The sequence below is a fragment of the Pseudophryne corroboree genome, chromosome 3 (genome assembly GCF_028390025.1).
Source record: "Pseudophryne corroboree isolate aPseCor3 chromosome 3, aPseCor3.hap2, whole genome shotgun sequence".
NCBI lineage: Eukaryota > Metazoa > Chordata > Amphibia > Anura > Myobatrachidae > Pseudophryne > Pseudophryne corroboree.
In genome coordinates this window covers 616477539-616502886 of record NC_086446.1, presented here as the reverse complement: position 1 = coordinate 616502886, position 25348 = coordinate 616477539, and the positions used below count along the sequence as shown (strand labels likewise).

Below are 25348 nucleotides of genomic sequence, written 5' to 3'. Positions count from 1 at the left end.
CCCTTTACTAGTGCCAATTATGGGGGGTATGGGGGGGGGGCGCCGAAGAATTTTTTGGCTTGGGGGAGAAAAATTTCTAGTTACGCCACTGTCTATGCCTTATATATTGGTATTGCCATATCTATGCATTACATTAATGAGTCATATGAAGGAGGGTCTTAACAAGAGCTCGGACAATCATTTTAGTAAGTAGGCTCCTGTGATGGGAAATACACAAATTATATTCAGTGGGTTTTTACATTTTAGAATGTCTTAATTATTATTATTAAAGTGCTAGCCTCATTTACACAAGTGGATAACAATAGTGACCGTTTTAAATAGCAAAAATAGGATTTTATTTACCTACCAGTAAATCCTTTTGTCGTAGTCCGTAGAGGATGCTAGGGTCCACATTAGTACCATGGGGTATAGACGGGTCCACTAGGAGCCATTGGCACTTTAAGAGTTTGAGAGTGTGGGCTGGCTCCTCCCTCTATGCCACTCCTACCAGACTCAAGATGCGCCCAGTATCCTCTATGGACTACGAGAAAAGGATTTACCGGTAGGTAATTAAAATCCTATTTTCTCTTACGTACTAGAGGATGCTGGGGTCCACATTAGTACCATGGGGATGTACACCAAAGTTCACAGAACGGGAAGGAGAGCACAGAGGATTCTGCAGTACTGACTGACCAAACTTTATGTCCTCAGAGGCCAAAGTATCGAACTTGTAGAACTTAGCAAACGTGTTTGACCCTGACCAAGTAGCCGCTCGGCAAAGTTGTAAAGCCGAGACACCCCGGGCAGCTGCCCAGGAAGAACCCACCTTATGAGTACAGTGGGCCTTAACAGATTTTGGACACGGCAATGCTGCCGTAGAATATGCATGCTGGAAAGTGAACCTAATCCAGCAAAAAATCGTCTGCTTAGAAGCAGGACACCCAATTTTCTTGTGATCACACAGGACAAACAAAGAGGGATCATACAGGACAAACAAAGAGTCCGATTTTTTGTGACGAGCAGTCCTCTTCACATAGATCTTCAAATCTCTCACCACGTCCAAGGACTTTGATGGAATTGAGGAGTCAGTAGCCACTGGCACCACAATAGGTTGGTTGATATGAAAAGCCGACACAAGATGACAGCCTTCCACGTGAGAAACTTGACCTCAACCTCCGGTAGATGCTCAAACCAATCCGACTGCAGGAACTGCAACACCACGTTAAGATCCCAGGGTGCCGTCGGCGCCACAAAGGGAGGCTGGATGTGTAGAACCCCTTTCAAAAAGGTCTGAACCTCAGGGAGGGCAGCCAATTGTTTCTGGAAAAAAATAGATAAGGCCAAAATGTGGACCTTTATGGATCCCAAACGCAGAACCATATCCACACCTGCTTGCAGGAAGAGGAGAAACCGTCCAAGTTGAAACTACACCGTAGGAAATTTCTTGGATTCACACCAAGACACATATTTTTTCCAAATGCGATGGTAATGTTTAGACGTTACCCCTTTCCTAGCCTGTATCAGGATGGGAATACCCTTGCTCAGAATACGCTTACGGGCTAATATCTGGCGTTCAACCGCCATGCCGTCAAACGTAGCCGCGGTAAGTCCTGATAAGCGAATGGCCCCTGTTGCAGAAGGTCTTCGTGAAGAGGAAGAGGCCACGGTTCTTCCAGCAGTAGATCCAGAAGATCCGCGTACCAAGCTCGCCTTGGCCAGTCCAGAGCAATGAGAATTGCCCGAACCCTTGTTCTCTTTATGAGCTTTAGGATTCTTGGAATGAGTGGAAGTGGAGGGAACACATACACTGACTGGAACACCCACGGAGTTACCAGGGCCACCACCATTGCTTGTGGGTCTCTGGACCTTGAACAGTACCTCCGAAGTTTCTTGTTGAGACGTGAGGCCATCATGTCTATTTGAGGTACGCCACAACGACTGGTCACGTCTGTGAACACCTCCAGATGGAGGCCCCATTCCCCTGGATGGAGATCGTGTCTGCTGAGGAAGTCTGCTTCCCAGTTGTCCACGCCTAGAAGGAAGATCGCTGACAACGCCAATGCGTGCCTTTCTGCCCAGAGTAGGATTCTTGTCACCTCTGACATTGCAGCTCTGCTCTTTGTTCCTGCCTGTCGGTTTATGTAGGCCACCGTCGTCATATTGTCTGACTGTACTTGAATGGCCCGATCTTGCAGAAGATGAACCGCTTGGAGAAGACCGTTGTACACGGCTCTTAATTCCAGAATATTTATTGGAAGAATGGCTTCCTGATTTGGCCATCTTCCTTGGAAGGTTTCCCCATGGGTGTCCGCTCCCAAACCTCTGAGACTTGCATCCGTGGTCAGAAGGATCCAGTCCTGAATTCCGATCCTGCGGCCTTCCAGAAGGTGAGGCATTTGCAGCTTCCAGAGGAGCGAAATGCTTGCTTTTGGCGACAGACGTATCCTCCGGTTCATGTGTAGATGAGACCCCGACCATTTGTCCAGGAGACCCAGTTGGAAGGGTCGAGCATGGAATCTTCTGTACTGTAGAGCCTCGTATGAGGCCACCATCTTCCCCAGAAGGCGAATGCACTGATAAACCGATACCCAGGCAGGCTTCAAGACATCCCGGACCATAGACTGTATCACCAACGCTTTCTCCCTTGGAAGATACACCCTCTGCTCTTCCGTGTCGAGGACCATCCCAAGGAAAGAATCTCCTGGTCGGCTCCAAATGTGATTTCGGAAGGTTCAGGATCCAACCATGATTCCTGAGCAGTTGAGTCGTAAGAGTAATCGACTGTAACAACCTCTCCCTGGATACTGCCTTTATCAGCAGATCGTCCAGGTATGGAACTATGTTTACTCCCTGCCTGCGGAGGAGAACCATCATCTCCGCCATCACATTGGTGAACACCCACGGTGCTGTGGAGAGGCTGAATGGCAGAGCCTGAAACTGATAGTGACTGTCTAACAGTGCAAATCTAAGATAAACCTGGTGCGGCGGCCAAATCGGAATGTGGAGGTGCGCATCCTTGATATCAAGGGATAACAGGAACTCCCCCTCCTCCAGACCTGAGATCACCGCTCCCAGAGATTCCATTTTGAATTTGAACTCCCTCAGATAGGGGTTTATCGATTTCAAATTCAAAATTGGTCTGACCGAAACATCCGGTTTCGGTACTACGAAAAGGTTCGAATAGTAACCCTTGTTGTGCATATGAGGTGGAACTGGGACAATGACCTGTGACCCTGCTCATTTTTGGATGGCTTCCTGTAGGATAGCCCTGCCTGGCAGCAAAGCTGGCAAGCCCGATTTGAAGAATCGGTGAGACGGGAGCTCCTGAAATTTCAGCCTGTACCCCTAGGACACAATATCTTGCACCCAGGGGTCCAGGCCCGATGTCACCCAAACGTGACTGAACCTTTTGAGCCTCGCCCCCACCGGTCCCTCATCCAGGCCGTGCGGTCCACCGTCATGCTAAGGATTTTGATGTACCAGAAGCAGGCTTCTGGTCCTGGGAGCCTGCAGCAGCAGGTTTTTATTCATTTTGCCCGCCCTCCTCTAAAGAAGGTATTATGCGGCTTTTTTGTTCTCGTTTTAGGAGTCCGAAAGGACTGTGACATAGCTGAAGAAAAAGGTTTCTTTGTGGCAGGCACAACTGAAGGAAGAAAGGGTGACTTACCCGCCGTTGCTGTAGAGATCCACGCATCTAGCGCTTCCCCAAATAGGGCCTGAACTGTGTAGGGTAGGTTCTCCACGCCTTTCCTGGATTCCGTGTCGGCAGACCATTGGTGCAGCCACAGCCCTCTACGAGCGGAGACCGACATGGAAGATATCCCAGCAGTCATCGAACCCAGGTCCTTCATGGATTCCATCATAAATCCTGCAGAATCCTATATGTTGCGTAAGAACAATTCAACGTCACATTTATCCATTGTATCTAATTCCTCAAGTAACGTGCCAGACCACTTTACTATAGCTTTAGAAATCCATGCACAGGCAATAGTAGGCCGTAATATCGCCCTGAAGCTGCGTATATGGATTTGAGCGTAGTGTCAATTTTGCGATCAGCCGGTTCTTTCAACACTGCAGATCCCGGGACAGGTAAAACCACCTTTTTTGACAGTCTGGTTACAAATGCGTCAATTATGGGTGGGGTTTCCCATTTCTTTCTATCCTCCTCAGGGAAGGGGAATGCAACCAGAACCTTTCTTGGGATCTGGAATTTTTTCTCTGGGTTTTCCCAGAATTTTTCGAATATAGCATTTCATTCTTTAGACGCAGGAAAGGTTAGCGAGCCTTTCTTAGTATCGGTGAAGTAAGCCTCCTCAACCTGCTCAGGTATTGTGTCAACAATATTTAACACATTTCTAATGGCTTCAATCCTGAACTGCACCCCTTTTGCAAGAGATGCCGCCCCCCTCAGCACTTCCCCATCACCATCTACCATGTCAGAGTCGGTGTCTGTGTCGTCTTGCATAATCTGGGCAAGAGGACGTTTTTGAGTGTGAGTGCCAGGGGGCCCTGAAGGTGCCGACCCGGACCAAACAGCCATAGAGGTCTGTAAAACCTGAGCTGCATTTTCATTTTGTGCTACTCTAGTAGAAATCTGAGAAATCATACTCTTGATAGAGGTTAACCACTCCGGTTCTCTTAATGGAATCTGTGCTAAACCAGAGCAATCCTGATTACATGGAATGGGATCATCCTGAGATGACATATCTTCCGCAGCATATGACATAGAATCCCTAGACATGGCTTATGTGAGACAGCAGGCACCCCCACACACACAGGGAAATGGCAGAGTTCCCCCACTAAGAATGCCAAGAGAGACACAGAGTTTGGAGTCAACCCACACACAGCGCCTTGGGAGATAAGGACACCCCTTACCAGCGCTGTGTACCTTAATAGCCCCCCCCCCCCCCCCCCCATCCTCTACAACCCCCTGGTACCGTTACAAGGCAGCTGGAGTCGATGTGGAGGGACAGCTCTCCCCTGTCAGCGTCTGCATGCAGGAAAGATGGCGCTGAACGCTGCTGGGTCCGCTCTGAGGAGAAGCTCCGCCGCCTTCCATGTCGCTGGCTCCCGCTCATATTTGAATTTTTATACTGGCCTGAGGTGAATTGTTGGCGGTGATCCGGGGTCCCCGACAGGCTGTGTGACCAGTTTAGGGTGTAGACGCTGGCTCAGGGCGCCCCTCACAGCGCCGCACCATTTACCTCTGAGCCCCGGAGCGCAGTTAGTACTGCGCTCCCTACAATGTTGCCGCCATCATCACACCGGCTCCCCGCTTGTCAGGGGGCCGGTGACTAACTCGCCACCGACGTCTTCTGGCTCTGTAAGGGGGTTGGCTGATCAATCTGTCCCCTCAGGAGCTCAGTGTCCTGTCAGCGGAGATAGTGGCTCACACCCATCAGGGCGGATACTACTCTCCCCCCCCCCTTAGTCCCACGAAACAGGGAGGCTGTTGCCAGCAGCCTCCCTGTGCCTAAACTCTATTCATAAAAATAAAACTAAAGAAACTCCTATGGAGCTCCCCTAGCTGTGACCGGCTCCTCCGGGCACATCTTCTAAACGGAGCCTGGTAGGAGGGGCATAGAGGGAGGAGCCAGCCCACACTCTCAAACTCTTAAAGTGCCAATGGCTCCTGGTGGACCCGTCTATACCCCATGGTACTAATGTGGACCCCAGCATCCTCTAGGACGTAAGAGAAATACTTTTGTTTAAAACAAATGTGTTTGGTGTTCCTACAGCTGGGTACATCTGGACAATTCCTTAAAGGTATACAGCTGTAATTGATCATAACCCTTTAGAAGCAGTCTTAGCACAATGCTGTACATGCCATGTATTACCTTCAAAAACAATTGCCACTTTAAACTCTAGGACAAAAACATTGAAACGATGCTTTGTAAAAACGCCATTTCATAAATAAGCCCTTTGTGTCATTTCACTGCAGGCTCATGTCCACAATTAATCATATACGTCTCCCAAGTGTAACACTAAGACATCAACCACCATAGCGGTGGAACAGAAAAGTGACCGCAGTATTGAAGACTCTGACTCGTAACGGGTGAACAGAAAAGGCAATACACTGCCAAGCAGCTAGTAGGAAACCAAAAAGAAAGTAACTTTGCATCTTGAACAAACCATATTGCAATGCAAGCGGTGCAAATACATTTATTTTATTATTTTTGCCTGCAGGGTAAATACTGGCTGCAGTTGTATGCAGCCCACAAATGTTGGACAGATTTATTCTGACACTGCAATATAGGGGCCGGATGTAATTATGCAGAGTTCGGGGGCCGTGTGGGATGCTGGCCGAACTCAGACTTTTTTTTAAAGGGGAAATCACCTACGAGGCAAAACCATGCCTTGTAAGTGATTGCGCTCCTATAAAAAAAAATGGGTGTGGTATGGAATGTCGACAGGGTCTTTAGGTCGACAGGTCAAAAGGTCGACATGAGGTGTGTTGTTGTTGTTGTTTTTTTTTGGGGGGGGGGGGTTGTTTTCTCTGTACAGTGACCGGGAACCCCAATTAGTGCACCATGTCCACTAACACGGCTCGCTTCGCTCATCATGCCTCAGGTTACTATTCCCAATCGTAGTCCGCGTGGATCGTTAAGTATGAAAATGTTCAAGAAAATAAATAAATTGTAAAAAAACTCATGTAGACCTTTTGACCTGTCGACCTAGAGACCCTGTTAACCTAGTTACTGCCGACCAATAGTGATTGACCTAGTTACTGTCGACCTTGAGACCGTATCCCCCAAAAAAATATCCAAGTACTCCTCATCTGAAGTTGTTTCCAGTGGAAAAACACTGCTACTATTTAGTTCTTCCAAAACGAAGAAGCAACAGCTCTGGCCTTATACACCGATTTGCGCTCACACACTATCACTGCAATCACGCCAGACATCCCTTCTCGGAATACATAAGGTATGCCTGAAGTCATATGGCCAACTGCGGCATCCAGACACTGAATATGCCGACATTGAAGGTGGTAAGTATCCCTCCCCCCTCGTTCCCCTCCCTAACCTACTGAGTGGCAGCTACAGTTATCCCTCTTTTGGGGAGGGGGGGGGGGTGTCTATGGCTAACCCTCCCCCTAGTGCCTAAACCTAGCAACCCCCCCTCCCCGTACCCTAACCCTAAGGCTGTTAGTCGATACCTTTGGCATCCTGTCCATCAGTGATCCTGTGTCGGGCTCCTGAGTGCTGACGCGTTTAGCATCCTGCCCAATAGGCAGGATGCTAAACGCATTCCCCCTGCTTAGTGTGCCAGGTCACACGAGACTCTGCTGGCTCCAAACATCTTTTACACAGAACATACATCTTCACTGCAATCAACGCTGGCTCCAGAGGTTGTGCTATAGCACAGTCCAAGATTCAAATAGAGGAGCTACACCAACTGCCACCCCAAACGCTGCCAAGCATTGCCGGCAGGGACTCATTGGCCGTTGGTGTTGCTCCCCTATTTGAATTTTGGACCACGCTGCAGCCCCACCACTGGTTACAATGCAATGCGACAAAACTGCTTCACTAGACTGCACTGAGTCTGAATCTGTATACAGAGTGCTAGAATCCAGTGGCCACGACTTTTATTCACTCCAGATTCCACTGTACACCGATGCAAACACAATCACACACAGATAAACAAGTGCCGCATACCAAAGTAATCAGTTCAGTCTAGAGAAGTGGTTTTGTTGCATCGTACTGCATGTTCGCATGAAAAAGACGCTTGGTGCTGTTCACTTGCACTGCATGGTGTATTGAGGCTAGGGGCCGGATGCAATGACGGTTTTTTCTTTAAAGGGGCAATCGCTCATAAAGTCATGGTTTTGCCTTGTAAGTGATTGCCCCTTTAAAAAAGTCTGAGTTTAGCAGGCATCCTGCATGGCCGCCAAACCCGGGCATCATTACATTCGTCCCTAGGTGTATGATGAAAAATCTCCAAGACTAGTAATTGAATTTCTTTAGCTCTGCTAAATATTTTGAGAAGTCCAGATCATTGCTGTTCTCCTAGAAAGTAAGCTTACATTTTGTAAACACACTTTTAGGATTCTCAGCAGCCATGAAAGTTGCCATGGCACCACAGAGTATGCACGTGGCTACTTAGTCAAGAGGAGTCGGACACTGTTATTCAACAAAAATTTCTCAGAAAAAACTATTTATAAAAACAAAAATAAAATGTAAAAAAAATGTGTAAATAAGGGATCCAAATTAAAGTATGCATGTAAAATTATAACAGGTAGCAAAAATAAAAACAAAACAAATTATAAACAGAATTAAGAAACCTACCTGACACATTGTCAATTTCACCAAGTAGCATAGAAAATCCCTTCTCACTGAACCTTGTACGGAAGTCAAGCGTTTAGCTGTCAGCCAACTACACTTCAGTTCATTTGTGTTTTCTTGATTTCTTTCAACAAAGCAGCAAGCTTTCGTTCCAATATGACCAGAAGGCAAAGATTTCAGAATTGCACTTGTTCCTGTATAAACAGACTTTTTCACTTCTTTGTAATTTTTACAAAACCGCCTGATCAGCAAAGCTGAACGGTCCTTTCTGTTCCGCGAGAAATTATCTATTTCATCCATGCAACTTTCATAGGCATCCTGACATTGTAAAGGCTTTGAGGACATACTGCATGGTAAATTCTGTCCATTGGTATTATCTCCAGAAAGCACTGGGTTTTTTTCAAAATACAACCTTGACTGATAATTAGCAAAACCTATGTGTCCATCGTTCCTGTCACAGCTTTCAGGCTGCTCGTTCAAGTGACAAGTGGTGGAGACAAAACGGTCACAGCAATTTGTTCTCATTGTCTGTAAATGGTTGCTTAAAATACACTGGTTATTTGTGGAACATAAAGCGCTCTTCTGAGTGGAATAACTTATATGCAATGCTGGAATGCAACTAACACCATCTGTGCAGTGATCATTTACTATTAACTGACCATTTAATGCCCTCCCCTCCACTGAAGACCCATCCACTTTAAATTTAATTTCTGTTAACACAGCAGGAATCTTAGGCTCAATACAAACATTACTCCCTTTCAAAGGATTGTAGGACTTGCAAAACTGATTAAAACCTAGGTTGGTTTTGCAAGATCTATCAAACATTTTGCTGTTAATGTTTAAAAAGTCAACTGAATGGGAAATGCAAGCGTTACCTTGCAGAGCATCTCGGTCATTAGTATTTTCTGTACATTCTCCTTTCCCTGCTATTAAAAAGGACTTGGTCCCAGAATTGTGAAGATTGTGCCCTTCGGACATATGTAAGCATTTCACGGCCTTGGTGTTCTCTTGTTCTTGTACTGTACTCGATCTTATTATAACACAAGTATCCAAAGTATTCTTAGAATTTTCATCTCCAGTTGACTGAGAAGATATCACTTTCCCGTCCACTGGTGGTAAAGCAACAGAAGCTGCTATGTCCTCAGAGGTCATTTTTCTGATTTTTCCCGTCACTCACAGACCAGATACAAAATGTACTGTACATAAAAGAAAGTTCATATTTTTTGTAAAAAAAATATTGATACCATGGAAAATATTTTGTTTTGCAACAGATGTCGAATGCTGTGTTTTGCCTAGTCTTGAATCCGATACTGTGTCACAAGTCATGTTTTTTTAAGGGTAGTTTTATCCAGCTGTTTACTCCAGAGATGCACAAGAGGAGCTTACTGCATTTATTTCTGATAACAGTCATGTGGATTCAAGTTACATTCCAGGAGTCTGTGCTGCTGCAAGATCATCCACAAAACAGGATTCCTATAGAATAAAAAAAAGATTTTAAAAAATATCAGCACCTCAATTTGATATCATAACAGTTTAGGAAATAGAAATAGTGATAATAGCCATAATTACTTACTTAAAGAGAATTAAAAGAATACAATGAAGCACTAGTACTCTAAAATAGGGGGGGGGGGGGGGGGAATTTAACTATCTGCAGTAACTTTTTAAGGCGGTAAAAATGTGACTTTACCACAGTTTTCTTTTTCAGGCAATCCAATAAGGGCCCATTTTTGCTGCCCAGAAAAATTACCTGTTTTTATTGCCCAAAAACACACAGAATCCATGATAGGTCCATGATGTGTTTTCGTGCTGCGACTGTGAAAACAGGGTACTTATCTGGGATTTTTTTCAACACCTCAGCACGTCTCAAAAAAAAATAAAAATTTACTCACCGGTAATTCTATTTCTCGTAGTCCGTAGTGGATGCTGGGAACTCCGTAAGGACCATGGGGAATAGCGTGCTCCGAAGGAGGCTGGGCACTCTAGAAAGATTTATGACTACCTGGTGTGCACTGGCTCCTCCCACTATGACCCTCCTCCAAGCCTCAGTTAGGACACTGTGCCCGGACGAGCTGACATAATAAGGAAGGATTTAGAATCCCGGGTAAGACTCATACCAGCCACACCAATCACACCGTACAACTCGTGATACTATATCCAGTTTGACAGTATGAAATCAACTGAGCCTCTCAACAGATGGCTCAACAATAACCCTTTAGTTAACAATAACTATTTACAAGTATTGCAGACAAACTGCACTTGGGATGGGCGCCCAGCATCCACTACGGACTACGAGAAATAGAATTACCGGTGAGTAAATTCTTATTTTCTCTGACGTCCTAGTGGATGCTGGGAACTCCGAAAGGACCATGGGGATTATACCAAAGCTCCCAAACGGGCGGGAGAGTGCGGATGACTCTGCAGCACCGAATGAGAGAACTCCAGGTCCTCCTCAGCCAGGGTATCAAATTTGTAGAATTTTGCAAACGTGTTTGCCCCTGACCAAGTAGCTGCTCGGCAAAGTTGTAAAGCCGAGACCCCTCGGGCAGCCGCCCAAGATGAGCCCACCTTCCTTGTGGAATGGGCATTCACAGATTTTGGCTGTGGCAGGCCTGCCACAGAATGTGCAAGCTGAATTGTACTACAAATCCAGCGAGCAATAGACTGCTTAGAAGCAGGAGCACCCAGCTTGTTGGGTGCATACAGGATAAACAACGAGTCAGATTTTCTGACTCCAGCCGTCCTGGAAACATATATTTTCAGGGCCCTGACAACGTCTAGCAACTTGGAGTCCTCCAAATCCTTAGTAGCCGCAGGCACCACAATAGGCTGGTTCAGGTGAAACGCTGACACCACCTTAGGGAGAAATTGGGGACGAGTCCTCAATTCTGCCCTATCCATATGGAAAATCAGATAAGGGCTTTTACATGATAAAGCCGCCAATTCTGACACTCGCCTGGCTGAAGCCAAGGCCAATAACATGACCACTTTCCACGTGAGATATTTCAGATCCACGGTTTTTAGTGGCTCAAACCAATGTGATTTTAAGAAACTCAACATCACGTTGAGATCCCAAGGTGCCACAGGAGGCACAAATGGGGGCTGAATATGCAGCACTCCTTTCACAAATGTCTGAACTTCAGGTACTGAAGCTAGTTCTTTTTGAAAGAAAATCGACAGAGCCGAGATCTGTACTTTAATGGAGCCTAGTTTTAGGCCCATATTCACTCCTGCTTGCAGGAAATGCAGAAATCGACCTAGTTGAAATTCCTCTGTTGGGGCCTTTTTGGCCTCGCACCATGCAACATATTTCCGCCATATGCGGTGATAATGCTTTGCCGTAACATCTTTCCTGGCCTTAATAAGCGTAGGAATGACTTCTTCCAGAATACGCTTTTCCTTTAGGATCCGTTGTTCAACCGCCATGCCGTCAAACGCAGCCGCGGTAAGTCTTGGAACAGACAGGGCCCCTGCTGTAGCAGGTCCTGTCTGAGCGGTAGAGGCCACGGGTCCTCTGATAGCATCTCTTGAAGTTCCGGGTACCACGCTCGTCTTGGCCAATCCGGAACCACGAGAATGGTGTTTACTCCTCGCTTTCTTATTATTCTCAATACCTTTGGTATGAGAGGCAGAGGAGGGAACACATAAACCGACTGGTACACCCACGGTGTTACTAGAGCGTCCACAGCTACCGCCTGAGGGTCCCTTTACCTGGCGCAATATCTTTTTAACTTTTTGTTGAGGCGGGACGCCATCATGTCCACCTGTGGTTTTTCCCAACGGTTTACCAGCATCTGGAAGACTTCTGGATGAAGTCCCCACTCTCCCGGGTGGAGGTCGTGTCTGCTGAGGAAGTCTGCTTCCCAGTTGTCCACTCCCGGAATGAACACTGCTGACAGTGCTAGTACATGATTCTCCGCCCATCGGAGAATTCTTGTGGCTTCTGCCATCGCCATCCTGCTTCTTGTGCCGCCCTGTCGATTTACATGGGCGACTGCCGTGATGTTGTCTGACTGGATCAGCACCGGCTGGTGTAGGAGCAGGGATTTTGCTTGACTTAGGGCATTGTAGATGGCCCTTAGTTCCAGAATATTTATGTGAAGGGAAGTCTCCTGACTCGACCATAGTCCTTGGAAGTTTCTTCCCTGTGTGACTGCTCCCCAGCCTCGAAGGCTGGCATCCGTGGTCACCAGGACCCAGTCCTGTATGCCGAACCTGCGGCCCTCTAGAAGATGGGCACTCTGCAGCCACCACAGTAGAGACACCCTGGTTCTTGGAGACAGGGTTATCAAGCGATGCATCTGAAGATGCGATCCGGACCACTGGTCCAACAGGTCCCACTGAAAGATTCTGGCATGGAACCTGCCGAAGGGAATTGCTTCGTAAGAAGCCACCATCTTTCCCAGGACCCGCGTGCAGCGATGCACTGATACCTGTTTTGGTTTCAGGAGGTCTCTGACTAGAGATGACAACTCCCTGGCTTTCTCCTCCGGGAGAAACACTTTTTTCTGGACTGTATCCAGAATCATACCCAGGAACAGTAGCCGTGTCGTCGGAACCAGCTGTGACTTCGGCATATTCAGAATCCAGCCGTGCTGGTGCAGCACCTCCTGAGATAGTGCTACTCCCACCAACAACTGTTCCTTGGACCTCGCTTTTATTAGGAGATCGTCCAAGTACGGGATAATTAAAACTCCCTTTTTTCGAAGGAGTATCATCATTTCCGCCATCACCTTGGTAAATACCCTCGGTGCCGTGGACAGTCCAAACGGCAGCGTCTGTAATTGGTAATGGCAATCCTGTACCACAAATCTGAGGTACTCATGGTGAGGATGGTAAATGGGGACATGCAAGTAAGCATCCTTGATGTCCAGGGATACCATGTAATCCCCCTCTTCCAGGCTCGCAATAACCGCCCTGAGCGATTCCATCTTGAACTTGAATTTTTTTTATGTATGTGTTCAAGGATTTTAAATTTAAAATGGGTCTCACCGAACCGTCCGGTTTCGGTACCACAAATAGTGTGGAATAGTAACCCCGGCCTTGTTGAAGTAGGGGTACCTTGATTATCACCTGCTGGGAATACAGCTTGTGAATTGCCGCTAGCACCGCCTCCCTGTCTGAGGGAGCAATCGGCAAGGCAGATTTTAGGAACCGGTGGGGTGGAGACGCCTCGAATTCCAGTTTGTACCACTGAGATACTATTTGAAGGATCCAGGGATCCACCTGTGAGCGAGCCCACTGATCGCTGAAATTCTTGAGGCGGCCCCCCACCGTACCAGGCTCCGCCTGTGGAGCCCCACCGTCATGCGGCGGACTTGGCAGAAGAAGCGGGGGAGGACTTTTGCTCCTGGGAACCTGCTGTTTGTTGCAGCCTTTTTCCCCTACCTCTGCCTCTGGATAGAAAAGACCCGCCTTTTCCACGCCTGTTTTTCTGGGTCCGAAAGGACTGAACCTGATAAAACGGCGCCTTCTTAGGCTGTGAGGGGACATGGGGTAAAAATGCTGACTTCCCAGACGTTGCTGTGGAAACTAGGTCCGAGAGACCATCCCCAAATAATTCCTCACCTTTATATGGCAACACTTCCATGTGCCTTTTAGAATCTGCATCTCCTGTCCACTGGCGAGTCGATAAGCCTCTCCTAGCAGAAATGGACAATGCACTAACTTTAGATGCCAGTCGGCAGATTTCCCTCTGTGCATCTCTCATATATAAGACTGAGTCTTTTATATGGTCTATGGTTAACAGGATCGTGTCTCTGTCTAATGTGTCAATATTTTCTGACAGTTTATCTGACCATGCAGCGGCAGCACTGCACATCCAAGCTGACGCAATAGCTGGCCTAAGTATAATGCCTGAGTGTGTATATACAGACTTCAGGATCGCCTCCTGCTTTCTATCAGCAGGTTCCTTGAGGGCGGCCGTATCCGGAGACGGTAGTGCCACCTTTTTTGACAAACGTGTGAGCGCTTTATCCACCCTAGGAGGTGTTTCCCAACGTGACCTATCCTCTGGCGGGAAAGGGAACGCCATTAGTACCTTCTTAGGAATTACCAATTTTTTATCAGGGAAAGCCCACGCTTCTTCACACACTTCATTTAATTCATCTGATGGGGGAAAAACTACGGGTAGTTTTTTCTCCCCAAACATAATACCCTTTTTAGTGGTACCTGTATTTATACCAGAAATGTGTAACACCTCTTTCATTGCCTCAATCATGCAGTGAATGGCCTTAGTGGGCATCAGATTAGACTCATCGTCGTCGACACTGGTGTCAGTATCAGTGTCGACATCTGGGTCTGCGGTCTGAGGTAGCGGGCGTTTTAGAGCCCCTGATGACCTGTGCGACGCCTGGACAGGTACGAGCTGAGAAGTCGGCTGTCCCACATTTGGCATGTCGTCAAATTTCTTATGTAAGGAGTCTATACGTGCACTCATTTCTTTCCATAAGCTCAACCACTCAGGTGTCTGCCCCACAGGGGGCGACATCCCTTCTAAAGGCATCTGCTCCGTCTCCACATCATTATCCTCATCAAACATGTCGACACAGCCGTACCGACACACCGCACACACACAAGGAATGCTCCAACAGAGGACAGGACACACAAAAGCCCTTTGGGGGGACAGAGTGAGAGTATGCCAGCACACATCAGAGCGCAATATAATGCAGGGACTAACTGAGTTATGTCCCCTATAGCTGCTTTTTCTATATAATTTATACAGCGCCTAAATTTAGTGCCCCCCCCCCTCTCTTTTTTTTACCCTTTTCTGTAGTGTAGACTGCAGGGGAGAGCCAGGGAGCTTCCTTCCAGTGGATCTGTGAAGGAGAAATGGCGCCAGTGTGCTGCAGGAGATAGCTCCGCCCCTTTTCCGCGGCCTATTCTCCCGCTTTTTTCTGGATTCTGGCAGGGGTATTTTCCACATATATAGCCTCTAGGGCTATATATTGTGGTATTTTTGCCAGCCAAGGTGTTATAATTGCTTCTCAGGGCGCCCCCCCCCCAGCGCCCTGCACCCTCAGTGACCGGAGTGTGAAGTGTGTGTGAGGAGCAATGGCGCACAGATGCAGTGCTGTGCGCTACCTTGGAGAAGACTGATGTCTTCTGCCGCCGATTTTCCGGACCTCTTCTTGCTTCTGGCTCTGTAAGGGGGACGGCGGCGCGGCTCCGGGACCGAACACCAAGGACTGGGCCTGCGGTCGATCCCTCTGGAGCTAATGGTGTCCAGTAGCCTAAGAAGCCCAATCCGGCTGCAAGCAGGCGAGTTCGCTTCTTCTCCCCTTAGTCCCTCGCTGCAGTGAGCCTGTTGCCAGCAGGTCTCACTGAAAATAAAAAACCTAAATCTATACTTTCTTTCTAAGGGCTCAGGAGAGCCCCTAGTGTGCATCCAACCTCGGCCGGGCACAAAATCTAACTGAGGCTTGGAGGAGGGTCATAGTGGGAGGAGCCAGTGCACACCAGGTAGTCATAAATCTTTCTAGAGTGCCCAGCCTCCTTCGGAGCCCGCTATTCCCCATGGTCCTTACGGAGTTCCCAGCATCCACTAGGACGTCAGAGAAATAAAAAAATCCAGATAAGTGCGAGCATCGGGCTCCCTTCCGGCCTAATTAGAGGATCAATTAGCCTGCGGTAAATTACCACAAACAGTCGAATTCCTCCCCTATACAGTATATGAGATAAAAATTGATGCTCTGCTGCTGTTCTAACTCACAAAATACTTAAAAAAAAAAGACAGTACTGCATTCCCGGGTAACTGGACCAGAGTTTTGGGGGGGTTTGGGACCCTTTTCCACTGAACAAAAACCTGAGCTGATGGGCATTCATGTGTACATAGCAATTCCATTCTATTACTATAGTTGGATGTATTCTCTCCTTAGATTCCTTCCCATATGTAAACGTTACACTCATAAATGTATTATATACCAGTTATTTCTTATGGAGGTTTTAGATTTTAAAATTGTTACAAGGAATAAAAAGTATTATTTCTGCCATAATTGAGTCATATATGTTTTTAGACAATTGTGTATCAATAATGCATTAAAGGGGTTTGTTTGGAATAATAATAATAATAATAATAATAATAATAATAATAAAAATACAATGTTTGTCATCAAGAGGGTTAGATAAATACAAGACAGGTTACAAAAAAAACAAAACACAAGCACATATGGATCCAGATTTTGTTGTTTTATACTAAACTCCGGGAATGTTTTAATTATCAAAACGTCATAAAAACTGTAAAGAAATTACTTTTATAAAACCAAAACATTGCCTTAGCAAGAGCATTCATTATCCATTGTGTGTGAATACAATTTGTTCCACAATCTTAATTGTACTGTTTCAAAAATAAATTGTAAAAATAGACCAAAAGGCTTCATTTACCAAATCTGACCATTGGTTAGGTAGCTTATGTATCTAACTAGTACTACTCATACCTTATTTAATGGCATAAAACATTTAATACATGATTTTAATGTGAGTGTCCCTTAAAATAGCATACTGAGCAATTGGTTGGCAGGCAAAATATAGGTGTTACAGTATGACAATGCATGTAACTATAAAGTTATCTCAAATGTTAAGTAGCTGTCCCCAACTTCAGTCTAAAGCTGGCCAAACACTAGGGAGACTCACAAACGAACTAGGTCGCTAACTATTTCCCTTGAACCCCCCGGCAAGCTCCCTGGCAGCTCCAGGACAAACGATATCGTTCGGTCAGACAAAGGATCTAACAATATATCAGATGATCTGCCATCAACCGCTTTCAAATCACTACTGAGATTGCGAGATCTTACCTGCGGCAGCTAAGATCTGAACAAACGACTCGCGGGACCGTGCATTGAATCGTTATCGTTCAGGAAAACTTCATGATTTCAAACGATTTATTGTACCGATGCGTAGAAGTCGTGCTAATGTATGGCCAGTTTAGGGCAAGCAAAGACTGAACATAAATATACAGTACGTTTCCTATGTCCATAGAGGCAATAATAAGAATTTACTTACCGATAATTCTATTTCTCGTAGTCCGTAGTGGATGCTGGGGACTCCGTCAGGACCATGGGGAATAGCGGCTCCGCAGGAGACAGGGCACAAAAGTAAAAGCTTTAGGATCAGGTGGTGTGCACTGGCTCCTCCCCCTATGACCCTCCTCCAAGCCTCAGTTAGGATACTGTGCCCGGACGAGCGTACACAATAAGGAAGGATTTTGAATCCCGGGTAAGACTCATACCAGCCACACCAATCACACTGTACAACCTGTGATCTGAACCCAGTTAACAGCATGATAACAGCGGAGCCTCTGAAAAGATGGCTCACAACAATAATAACCCGATTTTTGTAACAATAACTATGTACAAGTATTGCAGACAATCCGCACTTGGGATGGGCGCCCAGCATCCACTACGGACTACGAGAAATAGAATTATCGGTAAGTAAATTCTTATTTTCTCTGACGTCCTAAGTGGATGCTGGGGACTCCGTCAGGACCATGGGGATTATACCAAAGCTCCCAAACGGGCGGGAGAGTGCGGATGACTCTGCAGCACCGAATGAGAGAACTCCAGGTCCTCCTCAGCCAGGGTGTGCCCCTGACCAAGTAGCAGCTCGGCAAAGTTGTAAAGCCGAGACCCCTCGGGCAGCCGCCCAAGATGAGCCCACCTTCCTTGTGGAATGGGCATTTACATATTTTGGCTGTGGCAGGCCTGCCACAGAATGTGCAAGCTGAATTGTACTACACATCCAACTAGCAATCGTCTGCTTAGAAGCAAGAGCACCCAGTTTTTTGGGTGCCTACAGGATAACAGCAAGTCAGTTTTCCTGACTCCAGCCGTCCTGGAAACCTATATTTTCAGGGCCCTGACAACATCTAGCAACTTGGAGTCCTCCAAGTCCCTAGTAGCCGCAGGTACCACAATAAGCTGGTGCAGGTGAAACGCTGACACCACCTTAGGGAGAAACTGGGGACGAGTCCGCAGCTCTGCCCTGTCCGAATGGACAATCAGATATGGGCTTTGTGAGACAAAGCCGCCAATTCTGACACTCGCCTGGCCGAGGCCAGGGCCAACAGCATGGTCACTTTCCATGTGTGATTTGAGGAATCCCAGAACTACGTTGAGATCCCACAGTGCCACTGGAGGCACAAAAGGGGGTTGTATATGCAGTACTCCCTTGACAAACTTCTGGACTTCAGGAACTGAAGCCAATTTTTTCTGGAAGAAAATTGACAGGGCCGAAATTTGAACCTTAATGGACCCCAATTTGAGGCCCATAGACACTCCTGTTTGCAGGAAATGCAGGAATCGACCGAGTTGAAATTTCTTTGTGGGGCCTTCCTGGCCTCACACCACGCAACATATTTTCGCCACATGTGGTGATAATGTTGTGCGGTCACCTCCTTCCTGGCTTTGACCAGGGTAGGAATGACCTCTTCCGGAATGCCTTTTTCCCTTAGGATCCGGCGTTCCACCGCCATGCCGTCAAACGCAGCCGCGGTAAGTCTTGGAACAGACATGGTACTTGCTGAAGCAAGTCCCTTCTTAGCGGCAGAGGCCATGAGTCCTCTGTGAGCATTTCTTGAAGTTCCGGGTACCAAGTCCTTCTTGGCCAATCCGGAGCCACGAGTATAGTTCTTACTCCTCTACGTCTTATAATTCTCAGTACCTTGGGTATGAGAAGCAGAGGAGGGAACACATACACCGACTGGTACACCCACGGTGTTACCAGAACGTCCACAGCTATTGCCTGAGGGTCTCTTGACCTGGCGCAATACCTGTCCAGTTTTTTGTTCAGGCGGGACGCCATCATGTCCACCTTTGGTCTTTCCCAACGGTTCACAATCATGTGGAAGACTTCCCGATGAAGTCCCCACTCTCCCGGGTGGAGGTCGTGCCTGCTGAGGAAGTCTGCTTCCCAGTTATCCACTCCCGGAATGAACACTGCTGACAGTGTTATCACATGATTTTCCGCCCAGCGAAGAATCCTTGCAGTTTCTGCCATTGCCCTCCTGCTTCTTGTGCCGCCCTGTCTGTTTACGTGGGCGACTGCCGTGATGTTGTCCCACTGGATCAATACCGGCTGACCTTGAAGCAGAGGTCTTGCTAAGCTTAGAGCATTGTAAATTGCCCTTAGCTCCAGTATATTTATGTGGAGAGAAGTCTCCAGACTATATCACACTCCCTGGAAATTTTTTCCCTGTGTGACTGCTCCCCAGCCTCTCAGGCTGGCATCCGTGGTCACCAGGACCCAGTCCTGAATGCCGAATCTGCGGCCCTTTAATAGATGAGCACTCTGCAGCCACCGCAGAAGAAACACCCTTGTCCTTGGAGACAGGGTTATCCGCTGATGCATCTGAAGATGCGATCCGGACCATTTTTCCAGCAGATCCCACTGAAAAGTTCTTGCGTGAAATCTGCCGAATGGAATCGCTTCGTAAGAAGCCACCATTTTTCCCAGGACCCTTGTGCAATGATGCACTGACACTTTTCCTGGTTTTAGGAGGTTCCTGACTAGCTCGGATAACTCCCTGGCTTTCTTCTCCGGGAGAAACACCCTTTCCTGGACTGTGTCCAGAATCATCCCTAGGAACAGCAGACGTGTCGTCGGAAACAGCTGCGATTTTGGAATATTTAGAATCCACCCGTGCTGTCGTAGAACTACTTGAGATAGTGCTACTCCGACCTCCAACTGTTCTCTGGACCTTGCCCTTATCAGGAGATCGTCCATTTTCTTTGAAGAAGAATCATCATTTCGGCTATTACCTTGGTAAAGACCCGGGGTGCCGTGGACAATCCAAACGGCAGCGTCTGAAACTGATAGTGACAGTTCTGTACCACGAACCTGAGGTACCCTTGGTGAGAAGGGCAAATTTGGACATGGAGGTAAGCATCCCTGATGTCCAGGGACACCATATAGTCCCCTTCTTCCTGGTTCGCTATCACTGCTCTGAGTGACTCCATCTTGATTTGAACCTTTGTATGTAAGTGTTCAAATATTTCAGATTTAGAATAGGTCTCACCGAGCCGTCTGGCTTCAGTACCACAATATAGTGTGGAATAATACCCCTTTCCTTGTTGTAGGAGGGGTACTTTGATTATCACCTGCTGGGAATACAGCTTGTGAATTGTTTCCAATACTGCCTCCCTGTCGGAGGGAGACGTTGGTAAAGCAGACTTCAGGAACCTGCGAGGGGGAGACGTCTCGAATTTCCAATCTGTACCCCTGGGATACTACTTGTAGGCTCCAGGGGTCCACTTGCGAGTGAGCCCACTGCGTGCTGAAACTCTTGAGACGACCCCCCACCGCACCTGAGTCCGCTTGTACGGCCCCAGCGTCATGCTGAGGACTTGGTAGAAGCGGTGGAGGGCTTCTGTTCCTGGGAATGGGCTGCATGCTGCAGTCTTCTTCCCTTTCCTCTATCCCTGGGCAGATATGACTGGCCTTTTGCCCGCTTGCCCTTATGGGGACGAAAGGACTGAGGCTGAAAAGACGGTGTCTTTTTCTGCTGAGATGTGACTTGCGGTAAAAAAGGTGGATTTTCCAGCTGTTGCCGTGGCCACCAGGTCCGATGGACCGACCCCAAATAACTCCTCCCCTTTATACGGCAATACTTCCATGTGCCGTTTGGAATCTGCATCACCTGACCACTGTCGTGTCCATAAACATCTTCTGGCAGTTATGGACATCGCATTTACTCTTGATGCCAGAGTGCAAATATCCCTCTGTGCATCTCGCATATATAGAAATGCATCCTTTAAATGCTCTATAGTCAATAAAATACTGTCCCTGTCAAGGGTATCAATATTTTCAGTCAGGGAATCCGACCAAGCCACCCCAGCGCTGCACATCCAGGCTGAGGCAATCGCTGGTCGCAGTATAACACCAGTATGTGTGTATATACTTTTTAGGATATTTTCCAGCCTCCTATCAGCTGGCTCCTTGAGGGCGGCCGTATCTGGAGACGGTAACGCCACTTGTGATAAGCGTGTGAGCGCCTTATCCACCCTAAGGGGTGTTTCCCAACGCGCCCTAACTTCTGGCGGGAAAATGTATACCGCCAATAATTTTCTATCGGGGGAAACCCACACATCATCACACACTTCATTTAATTTATCTGATTCAGGAAAAACTACAGGTAGTTTTTTCACACCCCACATAATACCCTTTTTTGTGGTACTTGTAGTATCAGAAATATGTAACACCTCCTTCATTGCCCTTAACATGTAACGTGTGGCCCTAAAGGAAAATACGTTTGTTTCTTCACCGTCGACACTGGAGTCAGTGTCCGTGTCTGTGTCTGTGTCGACCGACTGAGGTAAATGGGCGTTTTAAAGCCCCTGACGGTGTTTGAGACGCCTGGACAGGTACTAATTTGTTTGCCGGCCGTCTCATGTCGTCAACCGACCTTGCAGCGTGTTGACATTATCACGTAATTCCCTAAATAAGCCATCCATTCCGGTGTCGACTCCCTAGAGAGTGACATCACCATTACAGGCAATTGCTCCGCCTCCTCACCAACATCGTCCTCATACATGTCGACACACACGTACCGACACACGGCACACACACAGGGAATGCTCTGATAGAGGACAGGACCCCACTAGCCCTTTGGGGAGACAGAGGGAGAGTTTGCCAGCACACACCAAAACGCTATAATTATACAGGGACAACCTTTATATAAGTGTTTTCCCTTATAGCATCTTAATATATAATCATATCGCCAAATAAGTGCCCCCCCTCTCTGTTTTAACCCTGTTTCTGTAGTGCAGTGCAGGGGAGAGCCTGGGAGCCTTCCCACCAGCAGTTCTGTGAGGGAAAATGGCGCTGTGTGCTGAGGAGAATAGGCCCCGCCCCCTTTTCGGCGGGCTTCTTCTCCCGTTTTTCTGACAACCTGGCAGGGGTTAAATACATCCATATAGCCCCAGAGGCTATATGTGATGTATTTTTAGCCAGTATAGGTACTTTCATTGCTGCCCAGGGCGCCCCCCCAGCGCCCTGCACCCTCAGTGACCGTTGGTGTGAAGTGTGCTGAGAGCAATGGCGCACAGCTGCAGTGCTGTGCGCTACCTCATGAAGACTGAGAAGTCTTCAGCCGCCGATTTCTGGACCTCTTCTCTCTTCAGCATCTGCAAGGGGGTCGGCGGCGCGGCTCCGGTGACCCATCCAGGCTGTACCTGTGATCGTCCCTCTGGAGCTAGTGTCCAGTAGCCTAAGAAGCCAATCCATCCTGCACGCAGGTGAGTTCACTTCTTCTCCCCTAAGTCCCTCGTTGCAGTGAGCCTGTTGCCAGCAGGACTCACTGAAAATAAAAAACCTAATAAAACTTTTACTCTAAGCAGCTCTTTAGGAGAGCCACCTAGATTGCACCCTTCTCGGCCGGGCACAAAAACCTAACTGAGGCTTGGAGGAGGGTCATAGGGGGAGGAGCCAGTGCACACCACCTGATCCTAAAGCTTTTACTTTTGTGCCCTGTCTCCTGCGGAGCCGCTATTCCCCATGGTCCTGACGGAGTCCCCAGCATCCACTTAGGACGTCAGAGAAAACAGAATTTGACAGTAATCAACAGACAGATTATATGTGTATGAATCCTCTCCACCAGAAGAAGAGGGAGGTTCATTGTCCCTAAGGTTTGTTCTCAACTGTTTTGTACTATTTGAAGCAGCCGGCCCCAGCAGTGTAAGACAGAGGCAGATAGTCCTATTCCCATAACCAGTCCCCTCTATAAAAAAGGCCAATGACACTACATCCCACAAGCATACCCAGAGGCACCAATATCGAAATTTGAAACCTGGCACAGGACAGTCTTGTGTGATAGTGCTGGCTGAGGGTTACTGTATCCACTAGGCTATTACAAAAAGAATGTTGTGGTGATTATTATTTTGTGTTATCTAGGTTTTGGCACTGGCGTGCCTGCCTAAAGAAAGGGTACATATTGGATAAATCACTGTGGTTACACAATGGCTAATATATCATGAACCCGTCGATTGGTGTGTACCCCCGATAGGATTGTGAACGTCATTCACAGACATATCGTGTCTGCTGTGCAGAACAGCCGATGGCCAATATATCTTCAGATACTGTATATTAGCACAACTGGCTGTCTGTATGGGCGGTGCACCGACCGCCCATACACTTGCTGCAGGGGGCCAACATCACAGCTGGGCAGGCATATTCAAATGCCCACCCAGCTGGGTGCCCTGACGGACACGTTGAACAGCCGATCAGTAAGTGTGTGTACTTACCTGTATCAGCCATTCAGTCAGCACAACGGCCAGAGGTCAGGGGTGTACCCAGCTTGAGGTACAGGCAAATGGGACCTCCACAAGTACCAATCACAAGCACCAGGGCACAAGAAGAGTGTATCCTCTGTGTGTCACAAATAAGAGCAGTAGAGGATGTTTTATCTGGTAATTAATGTAAATAGTGGTGTTTACCCTGAAGTTGGTGCAGCAGTGGTGCAGAAACCGGCAGGAATAAACCTGTGTGTCACTTATTATGGATGTCGTTTTTACAAATAGAATAGGATCACGTTAATCACGCATGTTGCAATTATTGTTATGGATGGACTGGATTTTCCTAACAAACAAAATTATTAGGAGATATATTGGTGTATGAACATTACCAGTTATTACTTTGTGATATTAATATGGAGTGGATATGGATAAATGACATCATTTTAATTTTTGCAATTATATTCTCTGAATATATTATGTTCACAAGTGAACTGGGATACTATGAAATGAATATTTAATACTTTCATTGCAATAAGTTTCACAGCCATATCACTTCCTCATATATTAATCATGTTGATTGTGGTCCTTTGGCTCATCCACGTGGCGTATGTCTGAATTAGGTCCATGTGGTCACACTCCCTTAGTTATGTTGGTTACATTTTCTCTGGATAACAAGATTTTAAAAGAAGAGTCTAAAAAAAATTAGATTTTCTTGGCAAGTGCATGTGGCATGGTGACAGAGCCGTCACAAAGCTCCAGAGCACCCTGTGCCACCCCCTTAGCACAAGATGTCATGACATCGCGCAGAGCGCGCAGGAACGCCAGCACCGGGAAGTGCAGCAATGGCCGGAGCGGCTGCACAGACTGCAGTGTTCCTGTATGGAGCATCAAAAGGACATTCCGGGCCAGAAGCAACTGTGTTGAATACAGAGCCCTTTTCTCTGCGTGGCGGGACCACTCGCATAACCTTAGTTACGGCGCTCTGCTCTGTGTGGGATTACCGCTCACATACCCTAATTTATGGCCCATTGCAGTGATGTAATTTGCCTGTGATGCAAAGATTCATGCTGCAGGGGATACCACCATTTGATACCAAATTCAAGGTCTTGCCCACTTCACTAGGGTTTCTGGACGGGTGTCCTGTTCTCCCGGGAGTCAGCGAAAACTACTGAACATTCTGGAAGAGAAGGGAAGTATGGGGTAAATGTACTAAGCATCGCTTTTCAAAGCCATTGGTTTTGGCTGCAGGATTTAAAGGGGCAATAATATCTGTCTATCATTTTCTAATATGCTATAGAGAAATGATAGCTAGAATCTGATTTGTTGCTATGGACACCACCACCACTTTTCATGTTTAGAAACTTTAGTAAATCTTCCCCAAAGAACTGGTGATAAAACACGCCCTCCCCTTCCCATAAGGACAATTAAGGTCTCTGGAGCTACTACCAGCAAAACTTTCTAAACTACAGTAAGTGCTCCTATGCAATACCAGACTAACAGCACCTGTTTCCAAACAATGGTATTCCTTTGTATGAACAGATCTTTCTGATAAAATGTTATGTTGTTGTTTTTTTTCTTTAGACAATATGCATAAAACATAAGATAATATGGTGCCAGCTGTTGAACTTTTATTAAGACCTAATATCTATATTGATGTGCAGTCATGCCTTGATGTCATACTGACAGGAAACATTTGTTTCCTCCACGTCCAATTCCATCAGCCAAGACAGGTGTTTTATAATAAATTTTATGTTATCCCCAATGTTTTAAAATGCTAGACAAACTAGTCATTTAAATAGCAACATCATTGTTACAGTTTCACAAATTTGCAGACACAACAGGAATGAGAACTCTGCTTAGATATAAACA

At 47.0% G+C, this 25348-nt stretch overlaps 1 protein-coding gene across 12 annotated transcripts in view; it reads right to left on the bottom strand.

The window, feature by feature from the left end:
- PLCE1 (phospholipase C epsilon 1) overlaps positions 1 to 25348 on the bottom strand; it is a 624299-nt gene that overhangs the window by 452820 nt on the left and 146131 nt on the right. For all 12 annotated transcript variants that reach the window (XM_063961638.1, XM_063961640.1, XM_063961641.1 and 9 more), the window contains exon 2: positions 8262 to 9731. In XM_063961638.1, coding sequence (XP_063817708.1) covers positions 8262 to 9410 — 1149 coding nt within the window. In that variant the 5' untranslated portion in view covers positions 9411 to 9731. The remainder of the gene's footprint in view (positions 1 to 8261; positions 9732 to 25348) is intronic.